At 47.9% G+C, this 26,760-nt stretch overlaps 1 protein-coding gene and 1 long non-coding RNA gene across 33 annotated transcripts in view; one reads left to right on the top strand and one right to left on the bottom strand.

The window, feature by feature from the left end:
• Window positions 1–24,365, top strand: part of LOC110359586 (uncharacterized) — a 46,867-nt gene extending 22,502 nt beyond the window's left edge. For 5 of the 32 annotated variants that reach the window (XM_065030332.1, XM_065030331.1, XM_065030330.1 and 2 more), the window contains 7 exons: window positions 4,015–4,121; window positions 5,733–5,868; window positions 6,098–6,225; window positions 6,829–6,873; window positions 8,945–9,104; window positions 10,756–10,879; window positions 14,954–16,514. In XM_065030332.1, the coding sequence (XP_064886404.1) occupies window positions 6,131–6,225; window positions 6,829–6,873; window positions 8,945–9,104; window positions 10,756–10,879; window positions 14,954–15,612 (1,083 nt within the window). In that variant the 5' untranslated portion in view covers window positions 4,015–4,121; window positions 5,733–5,868; window positions 6,098–6,130 and the 3' untranslated portion in view covers window positions 15,613–16,514. The other 27 variants (XR_010466240.1, XR_010466231.1, XR_010466237.1 and 24 more) reach the window with 27 other exon arrangements.
• On the bottom strand, window positions 16,790–17,709 carry LOC135575457 (uncharacterized). Its single transcript, XR_010466242.1, has 2 exons — window positions 17,496–17,709; window positions 16,790–17,141 (listed from the first exon to the last, which is right to left on the bottom strand). It is a non-coding gene; the product is annotated as an uncharacterized LOC135575457 (long non-coding RNA).
• Window positions 24,366–26,760: the final 2,395 nt, after the last annotated feature.

The raw sequence follows: 26,760 nt of genomic DNA, 5'->3' as shown, positions 1-26,760 counted from the left end.
TTTCTGCAAAGACTCTTAAAGTAGTTAAGCTGAGATAATAAGATGTCCTCTTGTAAGTAAATAAGAGGGAGACAAAATGGGACAAAAAGTGGGAGAAAGAGCAGTTTTCCCAGTGAAAGGAGCTCTACAGCTTAGTCATGCAACTGCATGATTTAAGGCCTGTGCTTTTCAGTATCTTTATAAATGATTTGGAAAGGGGGGGGGTGTGTGTGTGTGAATGTTGCAGCGACAAGGTTTGTGGATGACACAGAATTAGCTGAGAAAGTCAGATCTGACCCTGAGAGGAGAAGCAGATGGTTCTCATGGCAGCAAGTGACTGTGTCAGAAACAGCGTGTGAAAGTCAATGCTAATAAATGCAAAGTAGTTTGTCTGGGAGTATACATATTCAATTCTATATTATACTTATTCAATTGCAGACTGAACGTTACGTTATTGTCACTCAGAAATAGAGATACTGTAGGATGACTCTATGAAAACACTAATGCGGTGACCACAGCAATAAAATATTCAAACCGAATGAGAGAAATTTTTAGAAAAGGAAAAAAGGAAAAGAAAAACACGATTATGAGATTATGTCACTGTATAAATGTTTGGCAAACCCACATATTGATTAATATGTGCAGTTCTGTTCATCCTGTCTCCAGAAAGAATAAAACAGAACTAAAAAGGATGGGTGGGAGTTATTTAGCTCAGAGATTTAGACACCTAAATTTAGGTTTCTACCTGTAGGTGTCAATCTATGAGGTGGATATCTAAACTCCAACACTAAATCAAAGCTTTTTAATCTGAATTCCGCCCACAGAAAGTGGATGAGGATGGAATGGTTTTCATATCAGGCAGAGAAAATAGGCATAGGACAGAAATATCTAGATCTCCTAGCTAGGTAGGAAACAATGAGGAGGGGATGGCTGTATTATTTTTAAGAATAGGAGAAGTTAAGAATACCTTACAAAATTATTAGGCATCAGGTCTAAACCAGAAAGTCATACATTCTCATATAACATATTATTAAATTGTGGAACTTATTGCCAGAGGCTATTGTGTAGGTCAAAAGTATAAATGAATTAAGAGTTTCTGGGAGGCTGATGGGAAGCCAGTGTCCTGCCAAACAGAATTACGAAGGCTCATTCAACTGTCAAAAGCCAGGTAGAGGTGCATGGGAAGGACTCCGAGGTAGCTAAGTGGGACAAGAAAGGCAGTTTCTAGGCCAGAACGGAGAGCATGAGTGAGAAAATGGGGCGCAGCCCACCAGCAGGTCTTCTTGCAGGTGGAGGGACACCAGGGAGAACCCCAACTGGGATCTCGGGGGTAGAAAATGATGTACTCCAGCACGGGCTGGGGGAAGGACAGGGAAAGAAAATCCTGTGCAGAAATTTTAGGGAAGAGCGAGACTGATCATAGCCATAAAGCAATAGAATGATAGAATCATTTCAGTTGGAAGAGACCCTCAGGATCATCAAGTCCAACCATAACCTAACTCTAGCACTAAACCGTGTCTCCAAGAACCTTGTCTAAACGCCTTTTAAATCCCTCCAAGGATGGTGACTCCACCGCTTGTCCAAGGTAATGTCTGGAATGTGGGAACAAGCAGCCGTGTTCATTGTTCATGATCTTGGAGTTGACTGGGTGGAGACAAAAAAGCAGTACAGTTGTTCCAGGGCTTGCGGCTGGTCACTCCTGCCTGGGGCTTGACATATAGTACTAGAATTCACTTGCTAAGCCTGATCTTTACTAGAGCAATGCTCTAGTGGTTTTCATAGACTTAAATTTCTAACAACCACCTTCAGCCCAGCTAATCTCACTCAGTCCAAACGCCTGGGTTTCACTGACCAGCAGTATTTCAGTCATTTCTGAAGTTGCAGATGGGATCCCAAACACAATTGATAATGGTCCAAACATGGTCAGTTTGAATGGATTCTCTCAGAGGAGCAGTCAACACGGTCCACAGGGCTGGAGAACATCTCCAGCTCTTGTGTCTGGGAAAGAGCTGAATTACAAACGTGACTCACGCTGTAGTTAAGTTTAGTTTAGTATAAAGTTGCTTGTAGTGGTCGCAAACTTTCCTCTTTCAATCCTGCTTTCAATTTTCCATTTTGTTTGGATATATTTTCATAATTCGTTTTGTGCTTGAGGAAAAAGCCTCGTTTGTGTTTGGGGAGACTCAGCTGTCTGTCCCCAGGGTGTCCCGTCTGGCTCTCAAACGCTTGCAGGTATGTTCTGCGTGCTCAGGCAGCCAGGAATGCGGCTCCACAGCCCCCAGAAGGACTCAGAGTGCTCTGGAAAGCGAGATTGCTCGTCTGCAGGGTGCAAACTTGGAGGATGATGACTTAATTAGATTGGTAGCACTACTGAAAAGCAAAATTGGAATCGAATGCAGCTGTCTTTAAAGCACACTTCAGTATTACATAAGAAGCCCATAATAACATCAGAAGTGGAAACCTTTAAATGAGTGTAAATTTGATGGCAACTTTATATGCTTTATTGTCAAGTGTGCGGAGCTGCAACATGGTAAAACCCATTAGGACTTGGGGCCTTTGTTTTATTTTTTTTTTAAAGTTGGGAACTATTCATTAGCTCAAAGTGAAACTTCCTGTAAAAACACACAAGTTCTGGTGGGAGTTGCTGTTGCGGGTTGAAGAAGCAGCGTCCTCGGCCAGAATAACCCGAGTCTCGTGTCCCTGAGCCTGGCAGAGGAGCAGCCTCATGGACAGCCACATCAAACTCCTGCTTTATTCAACACCTCAACCAAAAACCATAATTACAAGTGCATTTCTTCCAGCGCCAGCATGAGACTACAGCAGTTTGCATCCCCTCTGTCCCAAATCCCTTTTGATCACGATGGGGCTGCCCAAGATCCAGGCTCAGAGAATGGGGCTGCCTACAAAATACTTTTCCCAAAACGGGGCGATTCTTACCTGCGATCCCCCTCGATGCACTTTGGTATTCAGCCCCAACACTGTCACAACTGTGGGGCTGTCACAGGAGCTTCTTATGCTGGCAGAGCCTCTGAAAGGAAAAGATTTGTAATTACATGCAAAAAAGAGAATGCTCCGAATAATCTCCGAGCTTTGGTATGCATATGGATGTTCTTGCGTCTCTGGGTAGGGATGATCTGCTTTACATGAGTACTCATCACCAGAGCAGGACTTTGAGCTTTGCTGCCTGATGCTCCATTTGAATTCTGTGACCGCAGGACTGTTCCCAGCATTTCTTGCTGGTTCTGACCTAGAAAATATTTACTTATTTTCTTTTTTATAAATCTGTCCCTTGAAAAATTTAATAAGGTATTTTGGTGCCTGTCAGGGAGTTGCCAATGGAAATCGGGGTCAAAATGGTAGCATAGTTCTGGACTTAATTAGATAGGCTGTTTTATTTGGGAGATGTTATTTTAAAGAGTTGGACACTGGGGAATTTTCTGCATTGAGTTAAGAAGAAAACAGCTTTAAAATTTGTTTCTTCATTTCCTAGAAAATGAGTTTCCTACACGGTTTCGGATTGTTCAGCCAAATGTCTCTGTTTTTTCGTGATATGTTTCACAACATATTTGTTACGTCCAGACGTACAATGTTAGAATTAATCAAAACTAAAATATTTATGGAGAAAGCCATTTCACGTCCATCTCTGTCAAGAGACTGGCTGCTCTGATAGGGATTAGAGGTTGTTACACTAATGACTTAGACTTTTGTCTCATTGCCAGAACAGTTTCCCAATTTAGAACCTTTTCTTCTGATTAATATTTGTATTCCTCCCACAATTCCTCTTCTTATAGGAACTCGTACTGGGAATTATTCCAGAACTACATAATGTCTCTAAAATCTTTTTATCCCTCTGTTTGCTGATCAGTGGAAAGGATTTTAATGCCAGGTTAGGTAATCGAGATAAATCCTAACTTCATCTAACTTTATCCCTCCACCATGTCTTGGATATTCTAGAAACATTTTTTGTGATCCATAAATAAATTCACATAGGATTTTGATTAATCTTTTTCTTTTTTTTTTCCCTCTTTTTTTCAGTGAAGCCTCATTACATTAAATGGGAGATCAAACAGAGTGTATTACAACTTCCAATATGCACCAGCTTGTTTCGTGCAGTGCTTTTTTTGAGGGGGTTGAAAACATTGGTAAGTTATAAAGACAAAGTTTTGTGCAGAGCTGCACACTTATAATGTATTTTGGTGCTATCCTGAAGCAGCAATGGCTTCTGGTAGCTGATAATGCTTTCTAGCCCCACTCAATTGTTTGAATCAGCTTACACAGTGGTGCAAGGTGTGGTACACACTGATTTAATTCACTTCTAACTGCAGCTGGTTACAAAGAAGAGGGACTCAAGCTTGTTTTAAGTAGGTCTCTTGCTGACACTTGAAGGCAGCAGAGGTGCAGGTGCCCGTGGGATTTGAGAGAGGCAGAGCCGCAGCACCACACACCCCGAGCTTCTCTGTGCCCATCTGGGACATTTTTTGGCCACAAACCAACTTTTTCTCATGCACAGTTGCTGGGAGAAGCACTCACCTCAGGAAAAGCCACACAAAGACCCTACATCCTGGTTAGAAAACTCTTGCATGTGGACAATAACAGGGAGCGGGGCTTGAGCCAGTATCGCTTTATCCTTTTTTGTTTGACTTTCTTAACTCAGGCAGAAGGTTCTGAGCTAACCCAGAAGTCAAAGGTTTCTTACCAAGAAGAAAACTTTGGTCTGCGTGAGTGCCGAGTGACAACTCGGTACCTCAGAGCCATCAGGTTAAATGAGCTTGGGAAGGATGACGGCATCAGTTCGTTAGGAGAACCGGACTCCACGTTACCCTTGACCGTCCTAACAGTAGATAGGATGGAAAAAAACCCTCCTTTACTTTGACCCAGAGTTGCTCTTTCCTCTGATGGTTCATTGATTCCCTTTGCTTCCCTTCGCATTTAATAGATTTTTATAAGTTGGGCATTTACAGATCTGCTGCTATTAACATTCAGCGTTAGTGGACCCGAGAGCTTCTCTGCCAACCACGCTGGAGCTTCTGAGCCTGCTGATTTAAAAATGTTCATTGCTGATAGATTCTAACATCTCTCTCAGTTACTAATAGACTGGAAAGTATTTCATCATCTTCAAGCAATGAAAGCAAACCATCCTTCTTTCCAAATACCGAATAAAAGTCTGTTTGAACATTTCTGCATTTTCTGCATAATCCTTCACAATTCTCCTGTCTGCACCGAGCAGTGACCCCGTACTGTTGCTAGGATTTCTTTTGCAAACACAACTTCCTTGTGCTAAGCTCTGTCAGCCATGGATTTTATTCTGAGGTTTATTTGTTTCATGCTTCTGTTCATGTAGGTCAGGAATTTTCCTGGCTATTAATTTACAACTGGTTATGTGCAGTACTAGTGTTTGACATCTCTGTCTTTGTTTTTCTTTGCTGATATCACTACCAAGCTTTAACCGTGTGAGTCAATTGTTTTTTGTGTTGAGTGTCTGACTCAGTCTGGTATTTTTCACATTTTTTAAAGTATTGGGTAAAGTGGCAAAAGAATTAGGAAAAAATATCATTTTCCCAATTCTTTAAATACATACATATATATCTCTTTAATATATGTTTAATATTGAATGTATATACAGAAATAAAACCCTCAACAGCAATGCCTTTTGACAAGCTAGAGTCTTAATATTTGAATTAAAGGCTTGAAATTTAGGAAAGGAATAACCCAGGTGAAAGATGTGCATTTTTTATTTTCTTTTGAAATCTGAGGTGTCCCGAGTCTCTCATCGTGTCAGTCCGCGTGTGTTCAGCTGAGACGTGCCAGCGTTCGGCTGCGTGTTCCACAGAGGCCTCGTCCGAGGAGCCGCTGCGTACCGGCAGATCCCAGCGGCAAACCAGATGTAAGGTAGGAAGAGAGGAAAAAATGGCTGGACAGGCACAGGGGGGGCCAGGGCAAGTCCACAGGATGGAGACGAAAAGATCGGTGCTCGTTCAAGCGTGTTGCCTGTTAAGAACGTGGAACGGAGCCCAGCACCGCTCTGTGCTGGCAGCAATACATGAAACCACCAGCACATGTAAGGTCTTTATAAAGCATGACAACATCGTCCTGTTATCAGTAACCTTGTTATTTGTAGATACCAGGCCACAGAAGAGGATGAGGACCCATAATGCTGTCTCCATCAGCAGCAGTATGTGGGGAGGAGCCCCATCCAGCTCCCTCCAACTCCAGAGGGATCCTGACACCGGCTCAGCCAGGCTGGAGGTGAGGCAGGTGGTAAAAGAGGGTTTGCAGATTATGGTGGGATCACTGAAGTTCAGGTGGCAAATCTGCCCTCTTTCAGAATGATTTGTGCTCCCCAAACTCTCATATATCTTGTGCTTCATCCCCCCATGTCAGAGATCATAATTTCTTTATCAAAACTGACATTGAGGTACTGGAGAGTTCGGAGGAGGGTGACAAGGCTGGTGAGGGGCTGGAGCACAAGGGTGAAGGCTGAGGGACCTGGGGGGTTCAGCTGGAGAACAGGAGCTGAGGGGAGACCTTCTGATCTCTGAAATGCCTGAAAGGAGCTTGGAGCCAGGGGGGTCGGGCTCTGCTCCCCAGGAACAAGCGCCAGGAGCAGAGGAAACGGCCTCAAGTTGCGCCAGGGGAGGTTGAGGTTGGATGTGGGAACAATTTCTTCCCCAAAGGGCTGTGGGGCATTGGAACAGGCTGCCCAGGGCAGTGCTGGAGTCACCAGCCCTGGAGGGTTGGACAGACGTGGAGATGGGTCAGTGCTGGGGGTGGGTTATGGTTGGACTCCATGATCTTGAGGGTCTTTTCCAACCAAAATGATTCTATGATTCTATCTCTTGTTCACACCAGTCTCCTCACACCGCTGTGCTGTCCCTGGATGGAGGATGTGGGCAGGTAAATGTGCAGAATACATCCATGTATAATAGAGATACATGTAGTTCCTGACCAGCAAACCCACACCATAGTGCTGTATCCCCTCCCTCTGTTCACTTGTGTTTGCTTCGGATTGGAAATTTCAGTGACTACAGGCTATTAACTGACAATCCAGAAAATTCTCCAGGAAAAGAATATGTATTTGTCCTATGCTATAAGGTTTTTCTGTAGCACCCACTACAGATCGTAAGAGGTGAGCAGAGAGAGGCCACGGCCCTTTCATTTGTCTGAGGAGGATGGTTTTTGTGTCCTTTGTACCTTGAAGCCCAGTGGCTTCTTTTCTCATAACTGTAGTTATAGCACTTTCAATCTGAAGGGCTTTTCCGTAGTGAACCTTTTTCTTCTTCTCGCTCCACTGTATCTCTTCATTTTCATTATTAGCAGATGGAGCATGAGTCCCAGTTCTTTCCTTCCATCCTTCCTGCCAAGAGATCTCTGGTGCCTTGGCATATTTTGTGGATACTTAACCTTGCGCTACTATTCTTCCAGTGATTTTGATTAATTTTATCCATGTACATAAAATTATTTTTTGAGTGACACTTTCCATTAAAAAAACATCTTTAAAGTTAGTTTTATTGACCCGATGCCAGTGAAAACATTTCATGTTCCCTTTTTTTTTTTTTCCAGTTTGATTGTCATTATTATTTTTCTGTAATCCGCTTTTAATTGTAAGTACCCAGCATTCTGCTAGTTCACGCGGCACCAAGTGACACAAGGTTGCTCTGGAGTGCTCCAGCGAGTCGCTTTTGGGGAATATTGAAATTCCATGGAAACAACACGAGAACCATTATCTGAAACAGCCTCTTCAGGCAAACCATATGGGGTGAAATATTCTGCACTGCTTCGATAACCCGAGCACAGATATGTTCACTGGTAACTCTGCAGCGAGCATCCATCATTTGCTTTGTCTGCGCGCTATTAATGAGCCATTTCGATAGACAGCAGGTTTCGATTATATTTGCTGCATATTCATGTTGCTTCCTTCAAATTGTTTCAAAACTCTTTCTGCTCGATTGACTAGGAAGCCTCCGTTGTTCTGGCAGGTGCTGGGTACCAAAGGCATGGACCATCCTGTCCTTCCCAGTCTGGCGAGTGTTTGTACTGGGCACGCTGCCTCTGCTGAGCTGCCCCCAGCTGGGAGGCTTTGCTGTTTGCTGGGACTGCTTCTTTCTGTGCACGTGAAACCTCCTTTTTGCTTTCTGGTTCGTCTGCTGTGCAGGGGTTGTGGCTGTTAGCAAGCGATGGAGCCTTGAGACACTTTTTGCAGATGGGCACATGTTGTTATAGTGGAGAAGTGAGAATACGCACAACCCAGAATAGGGAGCACAGTGGGAAGGGTTGTATGCTTTGATAAGGCTGATCTGTGCTGCGCCTGTGAGCATCTCTCCGTGATGCTGTGGTGATATGGTCAGGGGAGCTGAAACACTCCAGACGGTGGTGTGGGTACCTGCAGATCCTCCCCATGCACAGATGTGGGATTTTCCATGGGGCAGAAAAATTCAAAAAAATTCTTACACAAGCTTTGGAAACACTAACGCACACAGAAACCTCTGGGAGGGCACTGAAAATGGGGGCTCTGGTGAGTAGTGAAAGCCACGTGGAAGGCTTCAGGGGGCACCTGAAGTCACTTGAAATTTAAGAAATACTTTAAATTCTCTTTGTGAGCATCCAGAAACACAGACCTTCCGTAATCTTAGGCCCTGGTTCTGTTAGCTACATGGAGCTTAACCTGGACAGCAGCTTAAAATACATATATATAAATAGGTTAGTAAGGTTACTTACAGTTCTTGCCATGGAAAGACACACCACAAATCTTGAACTAACCACTTCCCAAGCAAGGGGACTCACAGATTTACACAGATCCACAAGGATAATTAGAAGAGTCTGGAGGCTGCCAGCACCAGACTAGATTGGCTGAAGTGCTGGTAGATGGGGCGGGGGGGAGAGAGGGGTTTTTAATTTAAGCTCTTTTTTTTAATGCTACATCTGTCTTACCAAAAAGGAGTAGAAAGCGAGCATGTGATTTATCCAGCAGGACGGAGCCAGTGGTGCGGTGGTTGAGGTGGAGGACGGCAGCTGAGGGCTGGAGGCAGCAGCTGCATCCTCGAGCTCGGTGTGTTGCCGTGATTGTGCCAGGGCTGCAGGGGGAAGAGCCAGCCTGGCTGAATTCTGCCGTGGTGCAAGAGCCACAGGTGAGGGGTGTTTTTCCTTCCTTTTTGGGAACAACCTTCTGAAGGGAAAGAGCACAGACTAATGAATAGCACAGATGTCCTGCACCCTTTCAAGTCCTTGTATTACTTTTGATGTGTTGTTAGAAGAAGGTTTTATTGTATTGGTTTTTCCTGTTCTGTAAAAAATGAACCAATACAATTACACCATCTCACCTCCAAGGCCTTGCTGGTTGGCTCCCTCTCTCACATCAGTCGATGCCCTACCCTGAGTTCCCTCCGGAGCAGGTACAACATCAGGTGGCTGTGCTGTTCCTTTTCTTTCTATCTCCGGAAACCACAATAATTTTAAGTATCTCCCCTTGTTGCTGAGGCAGCTTCTCTATTCCCAGGGGCAGACATCCCCCTGCCTTGGCACAGGCTCTTCTGCAGGGCTGCTGGGATGGAGCACAGCCGCGAGGGCTTTTGCATCCTGTGCCATGGTGAGGGGCATGCTCTGCCCAGCTGAGGCTCTTTGCCCCCCTCACTATTCTCCCCAGGGTTTGTCTCCAGGTGCTGCAGAGGTGCCTGGTCTCAGCAGCATGTGACAAACACACTGGTGCAGTGTGCAGGGGCTGTAGTGCTGAGGTTTTTGGGGGGATGCAAAGCAGTTGCTGGTGTTACTCTTCCAAATTGACCCAGGAGATGGGGAGTTTCATTCCTCTGTGTCTGATCGCTTGGTTCCCCATTACGATCTGTGGGTGGTTTTGGATCATAGAATCATTTCAGTTGGAAGACAACCTTAACATCATCGAGTTCAAACATAACCCACCCATGTCCCTGAGAACCTCATCTGTGGTCTGTTCAACCCATCCAGGGATGGTGACTCCAGCACTGCCCTGGGCAGCCTGTTCCAATGCCCCACAGCCCTTTGGGGAAGAAATTGTTCCCAGATCCAACCTCAACCTCCCCTGGCGCAACTTGAGGCCGTTTCCTCTGCTCCTGGCGCTTGTTCCTGGGGAGCAGAGCCCGACCCCCCTGGCTCCAAGCTCCTTTCAGGCAGTGCAGAGATCAGAAGGTCTCCCCTCAGCTCCTGTTCTCCAGCTGAACCCCCCAGGTCCCTCAGCTGCTCTCATCACACTTGTGCTCCAGCCCCTCACCAGGATCACAAGGATCTGTGCCAGAGAGGAGCGTGGGGGTCATTTATGTCACCAGGAGTATTTGCAGCAGGAGCCTTTGTCCCCCAAAGGGCTGTGTGGCCAGTTCCTGAGATGGGAACATTGCCACTATGGGCAACATTGCAGGGGGCTGGGGGAGCTCTTTGTTATTGGTCTTTGTACAAAGATCCCCCAAGTGTAGCTTGTGGAGGAAAAGGAGAGATAAAGTGAGTGCCTGTCCCTGTCCTAGTGCAGGATCATTTGGGGTCCCTGTGTGTGTCCTCCATGGGTCTGTGGGGCAGGGTGTGTGGTGGGCATGCTGCTCTGTGCAGGGCACAAGAGATGGCCTGTCAGATGAGAAATGTTGTGTGCTGTTCCCTGTCAGGCTGCTGCTGGGATTTGGGGCTCTTCCTCAGCAAGCGAGCCAATTCCCAAACAGCATTTGTTAGATTGGAGTTCACAAGGTGGGAGAATGATGTGGGACCTGGGGCATTGGTCTGATTGTACCTTCATTTACTCACAGGGAACTTTTCTTTCAGCAGAGACTATACTATTTTGCCACAGTGAAGCATCAGAAGTCGCTGGTGAGGAGCACAGCCCTGATGATATGGAGAGCAAGGGATGATGTGGGCACAGGAGATGTCAGAGAAATGCCCCGAAGTGGTGAGTGATCAAAGCTAAACCCCAAGGAGGCTTTGGGGGCTCAGGGTCTAGCACAGGACAGACATGGACCTGCTGGAGAGGGGCCAGAGGAGCCCCAGAAATGATCCAAGGCTGGAACAGCTCTGCTGGGAGGACAGGCTGAGAGAGCTGGGGTGTTCAGCTGAAGAAGCTCTGGGAAGACGTCGTTGCTCCTTTGTGTACTTAAAAGGGGCCAATAAAAAAGGTGAGGACAGACTTTTCACCAGGGCCTGTTGTGATAGGACAAGGGGTGATGGTTTTAAACTAAATGAGGGAGATTCAGGCTGGACACGAGGAAGAAATTGTTGCCCCTGAGGGTGGTGAGAGCCTGGCCCAGGTTGGCCAGAGAGGTGGTGGATGAACCATCCCTGGAGACATCCCAGGCCAGGCTGGACGGGGCTCTGAGCAACCTGAGCTGGTGAAGATGTCCCTGCCATGGCAGCAGTGGCACTGGGGGAGCTGGGAAGGTCCCTTCAACCCAAATCATTCTGTGATTCAATGACTGAGGTGGTGATGGAGGGGCTGTTTTCAGGGCTCACAGTGAAAGCACAGAGTGCTGTGCTGCAGAGGCAAGAGCTGGACCATGCTCTCTCCATGGGAAAGGCTGGTGGGGGTCAAACAAGCAGGAGCACAGTTAAATCTGAGCTGAAGAGTTTGTTTCTGAGCCACTGTTTGAGAAGAACACCCAGAGGACCTGGTGCCCTCTTCCCAGGGCTGCAGGAGGGCTGCCCTCCAGGGCAGTCGGCTGCTGAGCTGAGGCTGTTTGGAGTGGGTGGTAGTTGGCTTCTGGACTGAGGTCATCTCTGTGGTGCTGGGGTTGCCTGTGGACATGTCTCGTCAGGCTGGCTGGGACTAAAGGTAGCAGCTGGCTCAACCTTCCGTTGTCAGGTGCTCTTTGGTGCAGATAAAAGCTTTTTCTGATCATTCTAGTTCCTGAGGCTGGCAAGGGGTTTGTAAATGGCGAAGGCTGTCACTGCGGGTCAGCCCTTTGGGAAGTCTTTCTCATCCATCTACCCCAGGAGTGGGCTGGCAAACCATCTTCCTTTCCTAACTGTGCTGGCAAGAACAAGTGTCTCTGTGTTTGAACTACAACCCGCTCGAGGTGACAGTTGTGTTCCTGTGGCTGCCCTGTGCTTTTGGACAAGCTTTGGGAGAGGTTTTGTCTTGCCCAGCTCTGGCTGAAGCTCTGTCTCCTGCCATGTGTGGAGAAATGAAGCCCTGGGCTTGGCTGGGGGCTGCTGGAGCAAAGGAACACGAATCCAGTGAGCACATCTGCACACCTGCCCCTGGTTTGGTGAAAACAGGGGGTTGAGTCCTATTGTTTGTAGAAGAAAACTGACTGGAGTTTCTAAGTGCTCATTGCTAAGAATAACTGCTATTTCACCTCTTGCCTGCCCTCCACCAGCTGCTTGGGGGCACCATTTTAGACTTCAGCTTAAGCTGCAAGGAGTAAGTGACCTTGTTTACCAGAGACCATGAGCAGGAACTAGATTTTGCCTTCATTTACCCCTGGAGGAGCTGCCAGAGGAGCAAAGGGCCTGTGTTGGCAGGTTTCCTGCAGCCTTTGCTGGGGAGCTGCACCATGGGAAGCACTGAGCAGGAATCAAGCATGCTGGCATCACGCTGGGTTAGTTTTCCTCTTGGAAGTAAGAAGTGGAGCAAGCCACAGCTGAGACAAGGTGACTTTGGGTTTGTTCAATGCACTGTTTACTTAGTGCCTGGTTACAGATCTCTGGTGCAGACCTTGCCCTGCTCCTTGTCCTCAGCTTGTCCCATGGTTCCTGCATCAGAAGGAGCTTGTTGCTGTGCTGGTGGAGCTCAAAGGGGGCAGCCAACAGCCGTGGCTGTCTTGCTGCAGCAGCTCTTATTTCCTTGCAGCAGGCAAGTACCAGAAGGGGCCGTTTCTCTGCTTTCACAGGTGCTCCCTTCAGTCTAGCTTGCTCTTTACTCTGTTTCAGCAAGGGCCCAGCAAACTCAGCTCCAGCTGCTGAAGTCCTTGTTCCAATATGCTTCATAAATATTGCCATTAAACAGAGGGTAGAAAGTATTTATTCAGGGGGAGGGTAGTAGGGCACCTGGAAAGACAGACAAGGGCACCGCAACTTATCTGGAAGTTGAACAGTGATTGCCACTCGGGGTTTCTGCCTCCACACAACCCTCTGTCTGCAGCCATCACTGGTCTTAAGAGCCCTGGGTGCTGGAGCAGAGCATGTTAACAGACCAAACCTGTTTCCCAAAAGGGAATCCCTGTGCAATTTTGGGCGTTGTTTGCAGTTGGTACAGAAACAAGCTAATTGCAGTGTGACTGATGGGCAGGACGTTGCTCTGCTTGGGGAGCTGGCACCAGGGCAGAACCAGCACGGCCATGTTCCTCCAGGATGCTGCTACCAACTAATGCAGCTGAGGTCAAAACTTGACTCTTCTTCCTACCTAATATGTCTGTTCAGTCTGAATCACCACTTTGCTGTTGGGAAGAGCTCCAAGATAAAACTGCAGAAACTTACTTGTGTCTCCTACTGCTTAAATCTCCCCAAAAGGGGCAGTTGCTGCTCTACCCACCTCCTCAGGGACATCCTGGCAGGCCCACAGCAGCTTCTTCCACAGGTGGGGGCACTGGAGATGGGGCTGCTCATCCTGTCCCTGGGGAGAAGGTGAGGCTGTGTGCATGGCCAGGCTGTCTGGATGGATTTCTGCTGTTGCTTGTCCAGTGCATGATGTGCTGTAGAGACAAGAAAACAGCTTTATTGCCCTGATCCTGCCTCTCTTCCTTGGGCACACAGCCCTGCACCCAGCCCCTGCTCCAGACGGCTCTCAGGACTGAAGCAAGGTGGCTCTCTCCTCTGCCCCTTGCCCTGGCTCTGCTGGGAACAGGAGACTTGAGGGACACCAGCTTCTTCTGAGCAGCTCTTCCCTGCTTATAACCACAGGGAAACCAAAACAATACAAATAACCTGGCTTTGGCTGTAAAAAAGCAAGTAAAACAAAGAAGTGAAAAGCTGCGATGGAGATTTGGAGGAGCTTTTTCCTCCTTTGCTTTTGCACACAAACAGGGGCTGCCTTGGGCTCCGGTCCTGCAAGGAGCCTGCCCTGGCTGGGGGAGGCAGCCCCAGAAAGCAGCACAAGGCATCAGTTTTAGGGAGTTTTATGTGTTCTTTGCTTGCCACTTTCTCCAACCTCCAGTGCTGGCCTCTACAGTGAAACAAGTCTGCACCAGGTGGGATGAAGGCTCCAGGGGGTCACAGCAGAGAGGGCCACATCTACGGGAGGTACCCAGAGCCACCAGCCTCGCACCACTGACATCTGAGGTGGTTTTTCACATGACTTTTAACTGCACAATTCACTTTGCTAACACCACCTTTGCCACAGAGTGAAACCCTTCACAGCAGAGCAGCCTCCTGCGCTGTCCCTCGGGTGAGTCCTGGTTCCCCCCACCTGGAGCAGATCCAGCTCTCATCCTGCCCTTCTGCTTCACACCAACTCATTGGCAACTGGCTTAAAAAAGATGTGTCCGCTGTCCCAGCCCTGTGCAGGTGGCTGTGAGACTGTGGGTCCTGCCCCTGCCTAACTGCTGTGTGATGGGACTGATAGTTCTGATGGCCCACAGAGCACATGGAGGTCTCCTGGGGGCACTTAATCCAACAGATTTCCAGGGGCAGGGGCACCAAAAAGCATATTGAAAGCTCTAGGACACCCCAAAAGGCACACCAAGGCCCTTGAGGGCACTGGCCAAGAAACAGAGGGGCTCCAGGGGTACCCAAAACCACCCTGAGTGGCACTGGTGGAGCAGAAGGACAAAGAGCAGTGCTGGTTTCCCTCTTGCATCTCCAGCAAGCTGGGGAACTGCAAAAGCAAACCAAGAGGCTGAGGGAGCCAGAGTGGAGAGAGAGGGATTCAAGGCACTGAAAAGCAGATGGATTTGGGGAGCCCTGGTGGCACCAAAAACCATATGCAGGAATGTGGGGGGGCACAATAAAAGAACAGAAGCCTCTGGGGGCACCAGAGGGGCAGCCAAACCAAATTCATAGCATGTGCAAGAGCCCTGTTTCTTTTTTTCAGCAGAAGGCGTCCTATATCTGTCCTTTTGCCTCCGTGCGCTGGCATCCAGGTTTCAGATGAATTTTACGGTACGTGAGCATCTCAGGAGAATTTCCTTCTTGTTCACGCTACGGAAGAGAAACCCTCGTGTTTCTACTCGGATCTTACAATGGCTTGTCAGTGACAAAACATTCCCAAATCCTCTCATTTATCAAATGGCCAATCCTGTTAACAGCTTAAGAAACATAATTACCTGCAATCTCTTCTGCTATTCATTTTATGCCTACACTTCCCTCTCTCTGGCAGCTTACCAGCAGGCAAGGCGAGAGCTGAAACACGGCTGCAGCTGCGGAGTTCAGCAATGCAATTTCCTCTCGTCACCTGCACGAGGTTCACAGGAGTTTTGCCTCCCGGTTTGGAGCAGCGAGAACAGGTGGGTGAGGAAAGCACCTGGCCAAAAGCAGTGGCCGACACGTCACCAGTTGTGCGTAGGGTTCCAAGCGTGGCGATGTGTGAAGTGCTGTTCCACCTGTGTGGTGGGAACATGGTTGATTAGGATTTGCTTTTGGGGCACAGGAAATCTGTGGTGGTTGTTCCTGCCACCACCACAGCTTCTCTGCACCCCTCATTATCCCCCACGATCTCTGGAGCTGTCAACAAGGCAGCTGGTGGCTCTTTAGCACCTTTTGTCCCCCAGTGTCCCTGTGCTCACCTGCACACCTCCGTCAGTGTGACTGTCACATCCTCCTGGTGCACAGTGATTCCTTACAGCCACTTCTCCCAGTTGGGGGGCAGGAGGGACAGGACCCCTGGTTCTTAGGTGGGTCCTCAGCTCAGAAGGGGCCCAGAGAAGCTTCTGGAACAGCTGGTGACCAGCACAGCCAGACCCGACCGGGCTGGAACACGGGGCCCCCACCAGAGCCCCTTGGAGTGGTCTGGGAGCAGCGGGACTGTGATCGGAGCCTCCTTTGAGTCCAGAACAGAGCTCTCACCTGCTCCTTGGGGAGGGATTTTCTGCTGGATTGTGCCCCCAGGCAAGCGATTATTTCTGCCGGGTCCCCCCGAGTGACAGAGGCCTCTTCATGTGAGTGAATGCGGGCTGGGGATCATCATCCTGGTGTGCCCGTGTGTTGAGAATATCCCCAACTGGGACATCCAACCAGGCTGGAGAGCTTCTGCCTTCCTAAATGTTGGTATGTACAGGACAGCCTGAGCTGAAGAGAAATCCCTGGGATCACCACAGCTTCCCCAACTGCCCAGGGACTAGAAAATTCCCAGATTTGTCCTGCTGAGGAAATTGCCTTTTGTACCTTAAAATCTTGTGCTAGCCCAACACTGTTATTGTACATTTAACTGGCCAAGACATGCTTCCGTCTACACTCTCTATGAGCTATTTCAGATCCTTAACGTTTTTGGTAAACGTTATACATTTCTTCTGATACTTTTGTATGTTATTTAAAACAGTTTTTATGCTGGTTGCCAACATTTTATCCTTACAATTCTTCGCATTTTGTATTTAAAACCCTATGAACAATCTGTATACAAAACAGAACGTCTTTTTTTAAAGTCAGACATCATCTTAGCGGATTTGGGTCTTTTTCATCCTGCTTTTCCTATTGAAAATAGTTTAATTTACTTCAGTAGGGCCCAAACGTCACGCAGAAGCCAAAGAGCTTGGGTAGCTCTGGGCTACCTGCCCGGAGCCTTGTGCTGCCTGGGAACAGCAAGGACTTGGGTGAGAAACTGTGCAAGTCTTGAGGAGGGACTGGAGCAAGCTCGGTTCTTGTGTTCAACAAGATATAACATATACGTAAGGAAGTCAAGTATTGCAAATGAATAAACTCTACCTAAAGAAAGTGAGAAGTGCCCCAGTAAAAAAAAAAAAAAAAAGTAGGACAGCTGTGCTTTTATACAAGAACTTATGATTTCTTTTTATGACATTTATTTCAAATCATGCAAGCCCTTCAGAGCAGCTTTAATGCCCAGTGGAGTTCTCCAATCTCAGTGTCTCGTCGTCAGTGTAAGAAACAAAGATAATGTAATTTGAATGCTGGATGCAACAGCGTAGGCTGCTCTGGAGGCTGATTCTCCCTGCTCCAAATGGGAACGATGGCTCCAAACAGGCTCACCAGAACAGACGGAAAAGCAGGCTTCTCATTTGTGAGGAAATGGCCAATATCTCAGCTTTTTTACTCCCATTTGTTTCTTCCTGGAAAGAGAAACAAAAAAACAGTTGCATAAAGCCATTGCTATTTCAAAGCAAATTTAAAACCATTTCTGATTTGCAAATGGCATTGCAGCGTTTTCATGAGAATAAAACGCTACTATGATTCCGTGTTTAAATATTTCATTCCCGCTCCCTGAATAATCTTAAAATCTTATTATAAGTCGTTTTGACATAAAAGTGCGCTTCTCCGTGGTGCCCGTAGCTGAGACGTCTCCGGCTTCAAGCGCAGCTGCAGGAGCCCTCCCTGCTCACGGCTGATCAAAGGCGAACCCGCTGCCGCCCGCCAGCCGCTGCTCGTCCCCAGCACCCGCCCAGCAGAAGAATCGGATCCCGAACCTCCCGAGTGCGTCTTCCCCGGGGGCGACACCGTCTGCGAAGAATCCGTGCCGCTGTCATAACCCTGCTGTGAAAAGGCTTGAGCGAGTTTAGCAAACAAAAATACTTCGCTTTGGTTTAAATCGTGCTGAAACAAAACATCAGCCAGCGCTGGCTGCTCAATTAAACAGTTTGTCATGCAGCCTTTGGGGAAGAAATGCTGAAAACCAAAAAAAAAAGGATTTCAGGGAATGTGTGGAGAAAATGCTTGTGATTCCCGTGCGCTGCCGTTCCCTGGCACGCAACATGCGCGTTGTGTTGCCCTTGGATTTGGAGGACGGCTCGTGGCTGCGTGTGACTGTGCTGTGACAGGGACCAGGCTGTACGTGGGGCTGCAGGGGGGGTACATTTTAGTTAAGTGCACGTGTAGTCCCGATGTGGGAGGAAGGAGCTGTTGTTCCCCTCCTGGAGGCCTGAGCACAACTTTTTGTAGAATCATAGAATCATTTTGGTTGGAAGAGACCCTTAAGATCATCGAGTCCAGCCATAACCTAAATCTAGCACTAAACCATATCCCTAAGAACCTCATCTACGTGTCTGTTTTAGGAGATGCTGCTTTCCTCTTCCTCAATGTGGGCATTTAACCCCAAAATATGCATTGCTACCCTGCCACCCCTTTATTCCCTTGCTCCTTGCAGTTACGTGCCACACTGATTTGGCTGGGGCTGAGATCTGCAATGACACTGTGGTGGCAGCTCTCGCAGGGGCACCCAGGACAAGTTTTGGGACTCGGAGCATCCTGACTCTGGCTGTGTGAGCCCACGGCTCTGTTCAGTGCGATGCTTGGGTATTTCTTGTGGTGTCTCTGCCCTTGATAACACCCCGACCCATGGGGTGGGTGTAGGGCTGAGCCTGCAGAAGCCCACGTCGTGGCTGTGGGTTTTCCACATCAGGACACGTGTGTTGTAGGAGAGGACAGGGTGACTTGCTGTCTCACCACCCAGCCACCAAACAGCCTTTGGGGTAAGCACTAGCCTGTTTTGCATCTCCATCGTTCTTGCTGAGCAGCTTTGACGGCTCTCGGTGCGTGCGGATGAGGCCCCATCCAGCATGCGGGGAGGGTACAAGCAACTGGCAGTCAGGGCTTATGTTTGCCACTGATAAATGTATTAGTCTTTAAAGCGGAATTTAAACTACAACCCTTTTTCAGGCACCTCAGCACTCCGTTATTTTGCAGGCCTTGTAAGGGAATGTGATTTTGCCTTTTAACTGGAGTGTATCTTATGCTAAGCAGTGAGATTAAGCGTAGGGATCCAAAAGAAGTTGCTGAATGGCAGAATTGCCTTTATAAATAACATTAATAATTTATCCAATCCAGGGGTTTTTTGGGTAAATGAAATACCTGCCTCTGTATAAAGCCCACTGAATAGGAACACATCTCCGCTTTTATGAGGCTTGGATTAAAGAAGGGAAACGCTAAGGGGCTTATCTTCACTTCAATTTGCAGCCCTTCCGGCTAATGGCAAACTCATTTAAGAAGCTCCTGTGTTTGTGCCAACTCTGCCTTTATTCTCGGTGCTGGAGCTTGGCTGCATTTCTCGCCGCAGTGCTGGGGAGAGCGGAGGGGAAGCAGTTTGTTTTCTTGACCTCAGATTACCAGACAAAAGCCAGCGAGAAGAATTTTCCTCGGAGTCCTCCCTATTACGGGTTGCTGAAAGCGTCTGCAGGGCGGCTGCCGAGAAGCTGGTGGTCCGGGGACCCCACGTGTGGAGCAGGACGGGGATGAGTGGAAAGAGTATCTGTCATCCTTCTGGGACACCTGCATCCTGCGCGGACACTCGTGAAATGGCAAAACTCATCCTCCGCGAAGCCCACGAGCTGTCACTTCTCAGCTCTTCTTTTATGCCGGTAAAAATCAATTGCTTCAAAGTTCACTGGAGGTGAAGACAACATTTGCTTTCCATTCAGAGCTAAGCGGGCCATCTTCGAGAGCAAATGCTCTCAAAAGGGAGAATAGCAAAAATCAGCAGAAAAAAATGTCTGAATAATTTGGACTGGGAAAGGAAAAAGCAATTTGCTCCCAGTTATTCCACAGACAAAAGTATGAATAAAAAAATCATGAGCTATTTACCCTGCCTGGACTGTTTGCATGAGTTTTATGCTATTCCAGTTCTGCTTCACCAACCCCCAAAGACCTTATCGCTGGATCCTCAAGGCTCTTAAAGACAACATGGTGTTTTTTTGGGTTGGTTTTTTAACATGCTGGGTCAGCAGGGACCAAAAGCAGAGAAAACAAAAAGGGTCCTGAATCCAAACCACGCTGTTGCTTGTATGTGCGTTGACCCGGATCAGAGACCCAAGACTCTGGCCGGCCAAATCTACCAGCACAGAAATTGTGTCCAACAGAGAATTGCAAGCTGGGGTGCTTTGCATTCAGATAGCGAGGCTGTGGCAAAGGCACGGTGCGTATTTACAATCTGCTTTAGAAAAACCTGATACGTGTCGTTAGCGGTTCTGCCGTAAAGACAGTTTATGTCACCCACATCTGCTGCTTTCGGTGGCCCAGCCAGGCGGCTGGCACTGCTCAACATGCCGGGGACTGCGCTGCTGCCGTGGGGAGAGGGAAAAGAAGGGAAGATGGAGACCTTGTAAGCTTTATCAGAAAACACCAACAAGTCAGGAGATTTGGGGATTACGCTGTGTAATTACGTTACCTTCAGAAAAAAAGTTTACTGAAAATTTCCTGTTTTGTGTTGCCAGCGCTTTTCAGCCATTAGTAACACATCACTCCTCATTGTCTTTTCCCGAGGCACAGATGGGCTAATTTTCAGCTACCTGATAATTACACATTGTTTGAAACTGTATCAAAAGCTTCTGTTCCCGCATTCCTCCAGCAGCCGTTCTGACAGCTCAGAGTCCCTTGGCTGGGGCTCTCAAGGGTCCCCATCTGTCAGTCTGTCAGTCCGTCTGTCCATCCGGAGGGCTGGGAGCACAGCAGCAAAGCCTCCGTGCTCACACCCAGGCTTCATAAGCTGCTGGTGCAGATTTACACCATTTCCAAACCAGGTGAAGTGGCCGAAGCTCCACCGAAAGCATCTCCTCGGATGGATGCAGGTGTCCAAGGTTAATATGGGATAATGCTGCATCAAAATGTTTCTACTTAAATATGCATGGGGATGTGAGGGAGAAATTAAGGATAAACCAGGATGAGATGCTAGAAATTGGCATAACGAAGGCTTAGCCTCAAATTTCCTTGGGCAAAGCTGTGGACTGCCACGTTGGCGGAAGGCAACCCATAGGCTGTATGGAGGGGACGGGTGACAGCCCCTCCGGAGACATCGAGGACACTGGAGGAACCTTCTCCTCCTTTGGACCCTCCTCGGTGGGAGCGGTTCCCCTGCCGTTTGAGCTCTGGTTGTTTTTAGAGGGTGTTTTCTTGGCTGCTTCAAGACTGTCTGGTGGGAAAATGCAAAAGGCTTCATTTGTGTTTTCTCCTTCCCCATCATCAAGTACGTCTGTTGCGTTATCAAAGAAGGAAATTAAATTGGGTTGACGTGACTGGTTCTTGACAAACTCATGTTCTTTGATTTTGTTCATCATTTTACATCTTACAAGCTGCTTTCTTCCAGCCTCTCTCAGAGGATTGAGATTAAGATGATTATTCAATTTTTTAACATTTTTTTTTTAGGTATCCTCTTTAATGAGAGGTGCTTCTCTCATCTCCAGGGACCTCTACACCTCTATGAATTTTGAAGATATAGCCACCAAGGGTTCAGTGTTCTTGGGTGCATTTAGTCAGATCTTCTCTTTTTGAATACACTTGACATATCCAAATGGCTTTAAACTTCTTTCCTTATGCTGGCCTTCTCCACAGTTTCCTTCAAAGCCTGTTTCGTCAGGTTTCATTCATAATTAACCTTTTTATAAAGACTGAAACAAGGGAGACGGGGCAAATTCCTGCTTTGAACACTCAGTCCGTTCTCCTTCCCCAGACATGTACGCCTCTACGCATCTTGCTGTTCTCATTTTGCATCTAATTTATTTGCAGACTCTTGCTGTTTGCCTCCAAAACCTCATGCGTGCAGACTTAGCCTCTCTCACGCTGTTAACCTGGATTATTCCTCTGTTCTCCCCCCAGGTACGTGCCTGTTTTGACTTTCCATACGATTTCTTTCCAGCTCCCAGACCCTGCTGCCGCCGTAATACCATCTAATTATGCTGCTTATCAGCTTTCGCAGGGGAGCAGTTTGCTGTTGTGCACTGTCTTTGGTCTCTTTTGGGAACTGCCAGTTCTCATACATTTCCTCACCGCATATTTCCATCCAAGAGAGCTTCTCCACCACTTCCCCGATCTCTGTCAGATGCTCATTACTTTGTTATTTCTATTATTCTGTCTCACTGTGCTGGTGGGAAGATGCACTCGGGTTATACGCAGCTTCTCCTAGTCCCGAATCTCTTGGGGTGTGAGTTAAGGACTGGCCTGATAAGGCTGCAAAACCGAAGAGAGGGGTCACTGAAAGCTCCTAAAATCCTCCTGGCAGTGGTCCCAGGTGGGACAAACTGGTCATGGCTGCAGAGGGGTGTTGCTTGGGGAAAAAGAGCCAAAATTGGCCGTTTGGTCCATGTTGGATGGTACGTGGGAAGCGGGGCTCTGGGGCAGGACCCTGGAGTGAGGTCTGATGTTCTCCATCTGCATGGGGATGGGATGAAAAGAACCCAGCAGCTCTGCCCGTGCCTTGACTCCTCAGGTGATGTCTGGACCCTCGTCTCGAGAGGACCAAAGTCTCCCCACCTCCCTAGCCCTGTTTCTGGGCACATTTGGCCGGAGCCTTTGTGCAGCGGCAACACTCGCATGCCTGACATTTACCGCGCTGGCCTGAAAGTCTTCTCATTCCTCCCGTGGCCACTCGGAGTTAAGTGCCACTGGAAATGTGGCTCCTGCAGGGAGGAATTTCAGGCTCCCTTGGTTCAGACATTTCTGAGTGCAATTCTGTTTTGGATTTTACAAATGCTCTTCCGCTCGCTTGCTTGCCTCGAGTAATGAAGCAGCGAGATAAAAGACAGGGCCACAGAAGGTTGTTAAAAAATTACTTGCAAATTAATGTGAGGACAAGGTGTATGAGTTAATATCATATAAAGACCCTTGAAATCGGCATACATGCGTGCACCCTCCGAGCACTGACATTCGCAGGCAGAACTACACTGGTAAACCGAGCCCAAGGGGCTTGATTAACAGGAAATTTTCAGAATGCCAATTAGAGCAAAGTTTACCGAACAAATTGTTTGCACTTGTACCCTAGAACCATCATGAATTTTAATTCAGCATGGATTTATGTGGCTGAAACAATAATTAAAGATACATGAACGCCTCATGTTCAGGAGATGCCCCCACAGCTACGCCGTAGTTTTGGGTGGGGAACAGGGTGAAGAGCTGGTTTGGACAGGGGCTGCTCTTGCCTGGGATGACATGGGGTGTGAGGCTTTTACCCACTGAGATGGAAGCGATTTTCTGAATACTGAGCTCACTGATTTGTGCAGTATTTAGTCTTTGATTTCTTTATATATGTGTATGTATATATATATATATATATTTCTTCTTTTTAATTCTTCAGGTATGTACTCTGACAAAGAATGATCCATGGGGTGTTTTCTCGGTAAATGATGGCTTCTCTTTTCCTGCCTTCCACTTTTAGTGGCTGAGAGATGTTAAATGAGCTCCTTGGTCCCCCCCAAGACTGGAGCCTTGCCCTGTGCTCTCCCCACATCCCAGTGGGGGACACGGGGATCTCCTCGCTCCTTGTCCCTGCTCCTCTTTGGCGTGTCCCAGGTCTGGATGTGGGACAAAACCCCTGCACTCCACTATAACGCAGGGAGCAGCTTTGCTGGAGGAGAAAGTGGTTCTGCCACGCGGCATCAGCGAAAAGTCACAGTCAAGTGGCACTACGTATACGTATGTCATGATTTGAATTCTTCGCTCCCCCCTCCTCGTGCTGGTAAATAAGTTACACATATTTTTAGAAGAAGTTATTTTCTGTCACTGCACTTTTAAATGTCAAGCTCCTGGAGAGGAGTCTTCAACATGGTTTAAGGTCAGTCAGGCTTCAAGGGAGAAATAGGCAGGTAAGGGAGAAAAGCTGCTGTTGGGCTGTGGTCCAGCCTAAATGGGGGCTGTGGTAGCCTGAACTGGGGCTGTGGTCTAAATGACGAGCAAGTGTGAGCATCAGCCAGGGAGCACCCAGGGGCATTGCTCTCCTTGTTCTTCAGCAATTGCCCTCTGTTATGGAGTAACTAAAGTCTTTGACAAAAAACCCAGTGGCTGAAAATGATCTGGTCTGTTGTTTCGGGAGTCCTGATGAATAATGCATACATCCAAAGGTCGGTTTACAAATGATTAATTAACCTTAAGAGAGGTTATCCTCATCGGCAACATCCGCTGTCCTAAACCTCTTAATCATGTCTGCACAGCATAACATATTTGAAACACAATTGTTTGAGGAAAAATATTGAGGAATGATGGAGCAAGTGCCAGAAACCCACACTGCTCACCGCAGAGATGGGCAAACAGACAGGACTGTGACCCCATCTCCAGGCTTTGCTGTGCTGGAGTGCCGCTGAGCGGAACCCATTCCTGCTCACGGGCACGCCAGGGTATGGCTCTGGAGGGGCAGAAATCACACCTTTGCGATGGTAAACAGTTTGGGCATTTGTTTTCCTGCTTTGATGCGAAAGCGCGGTTCTCCCGCCAGCGAGAGCGGCTCCCGGTGCCTCCTGCTGCGACTAATGGCTGCGGCGCTTGGTGGGGATGAGCAGACAGGCCGTTAGTCCAAGGGCTTTTTGCATTTGTTATCAGCGATTTGTTATCCGCAACCATAACTAAAGCACTCCTAAAAAGCATTTCTGCTGTCTGGAGTAATTTCTGGCTGGTACCTGGATGCCTCCAGCGAGCAGCATCCCTGCCAGGGACCTGAGCTGCTGGTGGGGACCTGGGCTGGTCCCTGCTCCGGGGAGAGCTGAGCATTTCTGCTCGCCGTTCAGCTTCAGGAGAGCCCCCAAGTCCAGGCGGGGTCACTTCAGATGACCATTTTTTTAGTTTTAAAATAAATGGCTTTGTTCTATTGTGGTAGAGCCATGAAGTGTTTCAGCTCAACTTTGGCGTTTCTGAGAGCAGAAGGATCACTCTCCATGGAGGAAGAGAGTATCTGGGTGGAAAAGACAAAAATATATGTCCTAAGCAGTTGGTTTTCGCTTTGTCTGGCAGAGCCAAACCTCAGGAGGGCAGAGAGGTGTCTGAAATACAACTTGGGTGAGGTGTTGAGCCCTGAGGTGGGTTCAGTGACCTGTACAAACATCTACTAGCCTAGTCACCTTTAGAGAACCAGGTACTGAGGGTGCCCGTGCTCATGGGTTCAACTGAGAAATGGTGGGGACCCCATGCAAAGCTCGGTACCACCACACTAAGCTGGTGAAGCACCGAGCTTTTCCCATCTGTCTGCTCTTCTCCCGTGTCTCCTGGTTGCCACGTCCGTGGAGAATCCCTCCCGACGTGCTGGGAACGGGAGCGGCGATGCCAGAGGAGCAGCACCCGCCGCAGCTGCTCCACCTGGGGCATCCGCAACTCGAGGCGCCTCCTGGGGCTACAGCTTTAATACATGTTTATGCATTTTTATGGGGTTTTTTCGGAGCATGAAAATGATTTACAACATTTCATATTACATTTTTTTTAATCCTTTAAAATGCAAACAAATATTTTCCCTGCTTTGCCCAGTTTTAAGGTATCTCTTTTGTTCGGCTCTTGCAGAGAAATATGGATGGAAGAAACTCGTAAAATCCCCAACCACTGGAAACAAAATTGGTATTTTTCCAAGTTAAGTACTATAACAGGGCGAACATATATGTTTAATTTGAAAATGTTGATTCCAAATGGATTTTTCTTTAAAAAAACCCTTCCCCCAAGCAAGTCAATATTTGTAATCAAATTGAAATTTCCTCTGGGAATTATTTATTTTCATGAGGCCTAATTTTTGCAGGAGAAAATTCTGTGCAGGATGGTTTTGGGTCTCTTTAAACGAGCTTGAGGAATCTGGGTGCTGGGAAATCCCACTCAGGCTGTGCCCCACTTGCCTTTGATGAGGGTGATCTGAGGAAAGAGTTTAAACTCTTCCCTCTTTGAAGAGGGGAAGGAGTGAGCAGAGAGGAAGGAAATGGGAAAAGAGGAGGTGTCCAACACCAGTTCCTCTCCTCCTCCCTTATATTTATTGAAAACACAGCAGCACAGCACGGGGGTCACCTCTGGCAACATTAGACATCAAAGCGAGACAACCGAGCTGGCTATTTTTGGCTTCCTACAGCCCCTTATCTGACATCTCCTGCGGGATGAGATGAGTTGTGCCATCGACCTCATCTGCCTCCAGCAGACAAGGAGCTGATGGTGACAAGTCCATGGCCACCGGAGCCTGATGGATCCCACTGGCAATGCCTGACCTGATGGAGCGGGAATGTAGCTGGGGGTCCTGCAGCCCCTCCCGAGGAGAAACCGGCACCTCCTACTGCAATTAGTGCATTAACGAGGGTCCCAGCCAGCACTCCAAACCACCCACACATGGGTCTTCCAGCACCTGTACGACAATCATTCAGAGGACATGGCTCAACCTAAAGATTTTCTTACAAAATTTGTGTCCGTGTAAGAGCAGCAGTTAGGGTTAATTATGTGCATAATTACGCTTTTTATTTTTGTATTATGATAAATTGCCTGCCTTCATGTTTCTTTTTTTATCATGATGCTCCGAGGCCGCGCTGTAGTGGTGTGAGCACTGCGATGTCGCGCTGCGCTGTCAGGCTCACCCGCAGAACCGCGTCCACAGGCGCACAGCCCCGTGTCGGGTTATTAGCTCCCAGGCAACTGCCGACATGCAGGTTTATTGGAAATGAAAACAAGGTAATTCAAGATTTATTTTCTCTCCAAGAAAGTGCCAGCAGGCAGGAGGCAGCCCCCAGCATCTCCTGTCACACACCCGGCACGTAGTAACTCGCTGCTCCTCAACCTGCGCCCACGGACTCGGGATTTTTAAGTGACCTTTTCAGAAGGACAATTTTTCTCCTTGTCCCCAAACTGTGCCCTAAAGGGAGCAATGGAGAGGGCCTGACTCTGGATTCATTCTACCTGGAGGGAAATAAGAACCCCCCGATGTTGTCGTGGCTCCTGATCACACACCCTCAAAGCTTCACAAACATTCTGATTGCTTTCCAACCCTTCAGTACCTTCAGAATATTGCTGTCTTAGCCCCTT

This window comes from Columba livia, chromosome 14 (assembly GCF_036013475.1).
Source record: "Columba livia isolate bColLiv1 breed racing homer chromosome 14, bColLiv1.pat.W.v2, whole genome shotgun sequence".
Classification (NCBI taxonomy): domain Eukaryota; kingdom Metazoa; phylum Chordata; class Aves; order Columbiformes; family Columbidae; genus Columba; species Columba livia.
This window is presented reverse-complemented; position numbering and strand designations above follow the sequence as displayed.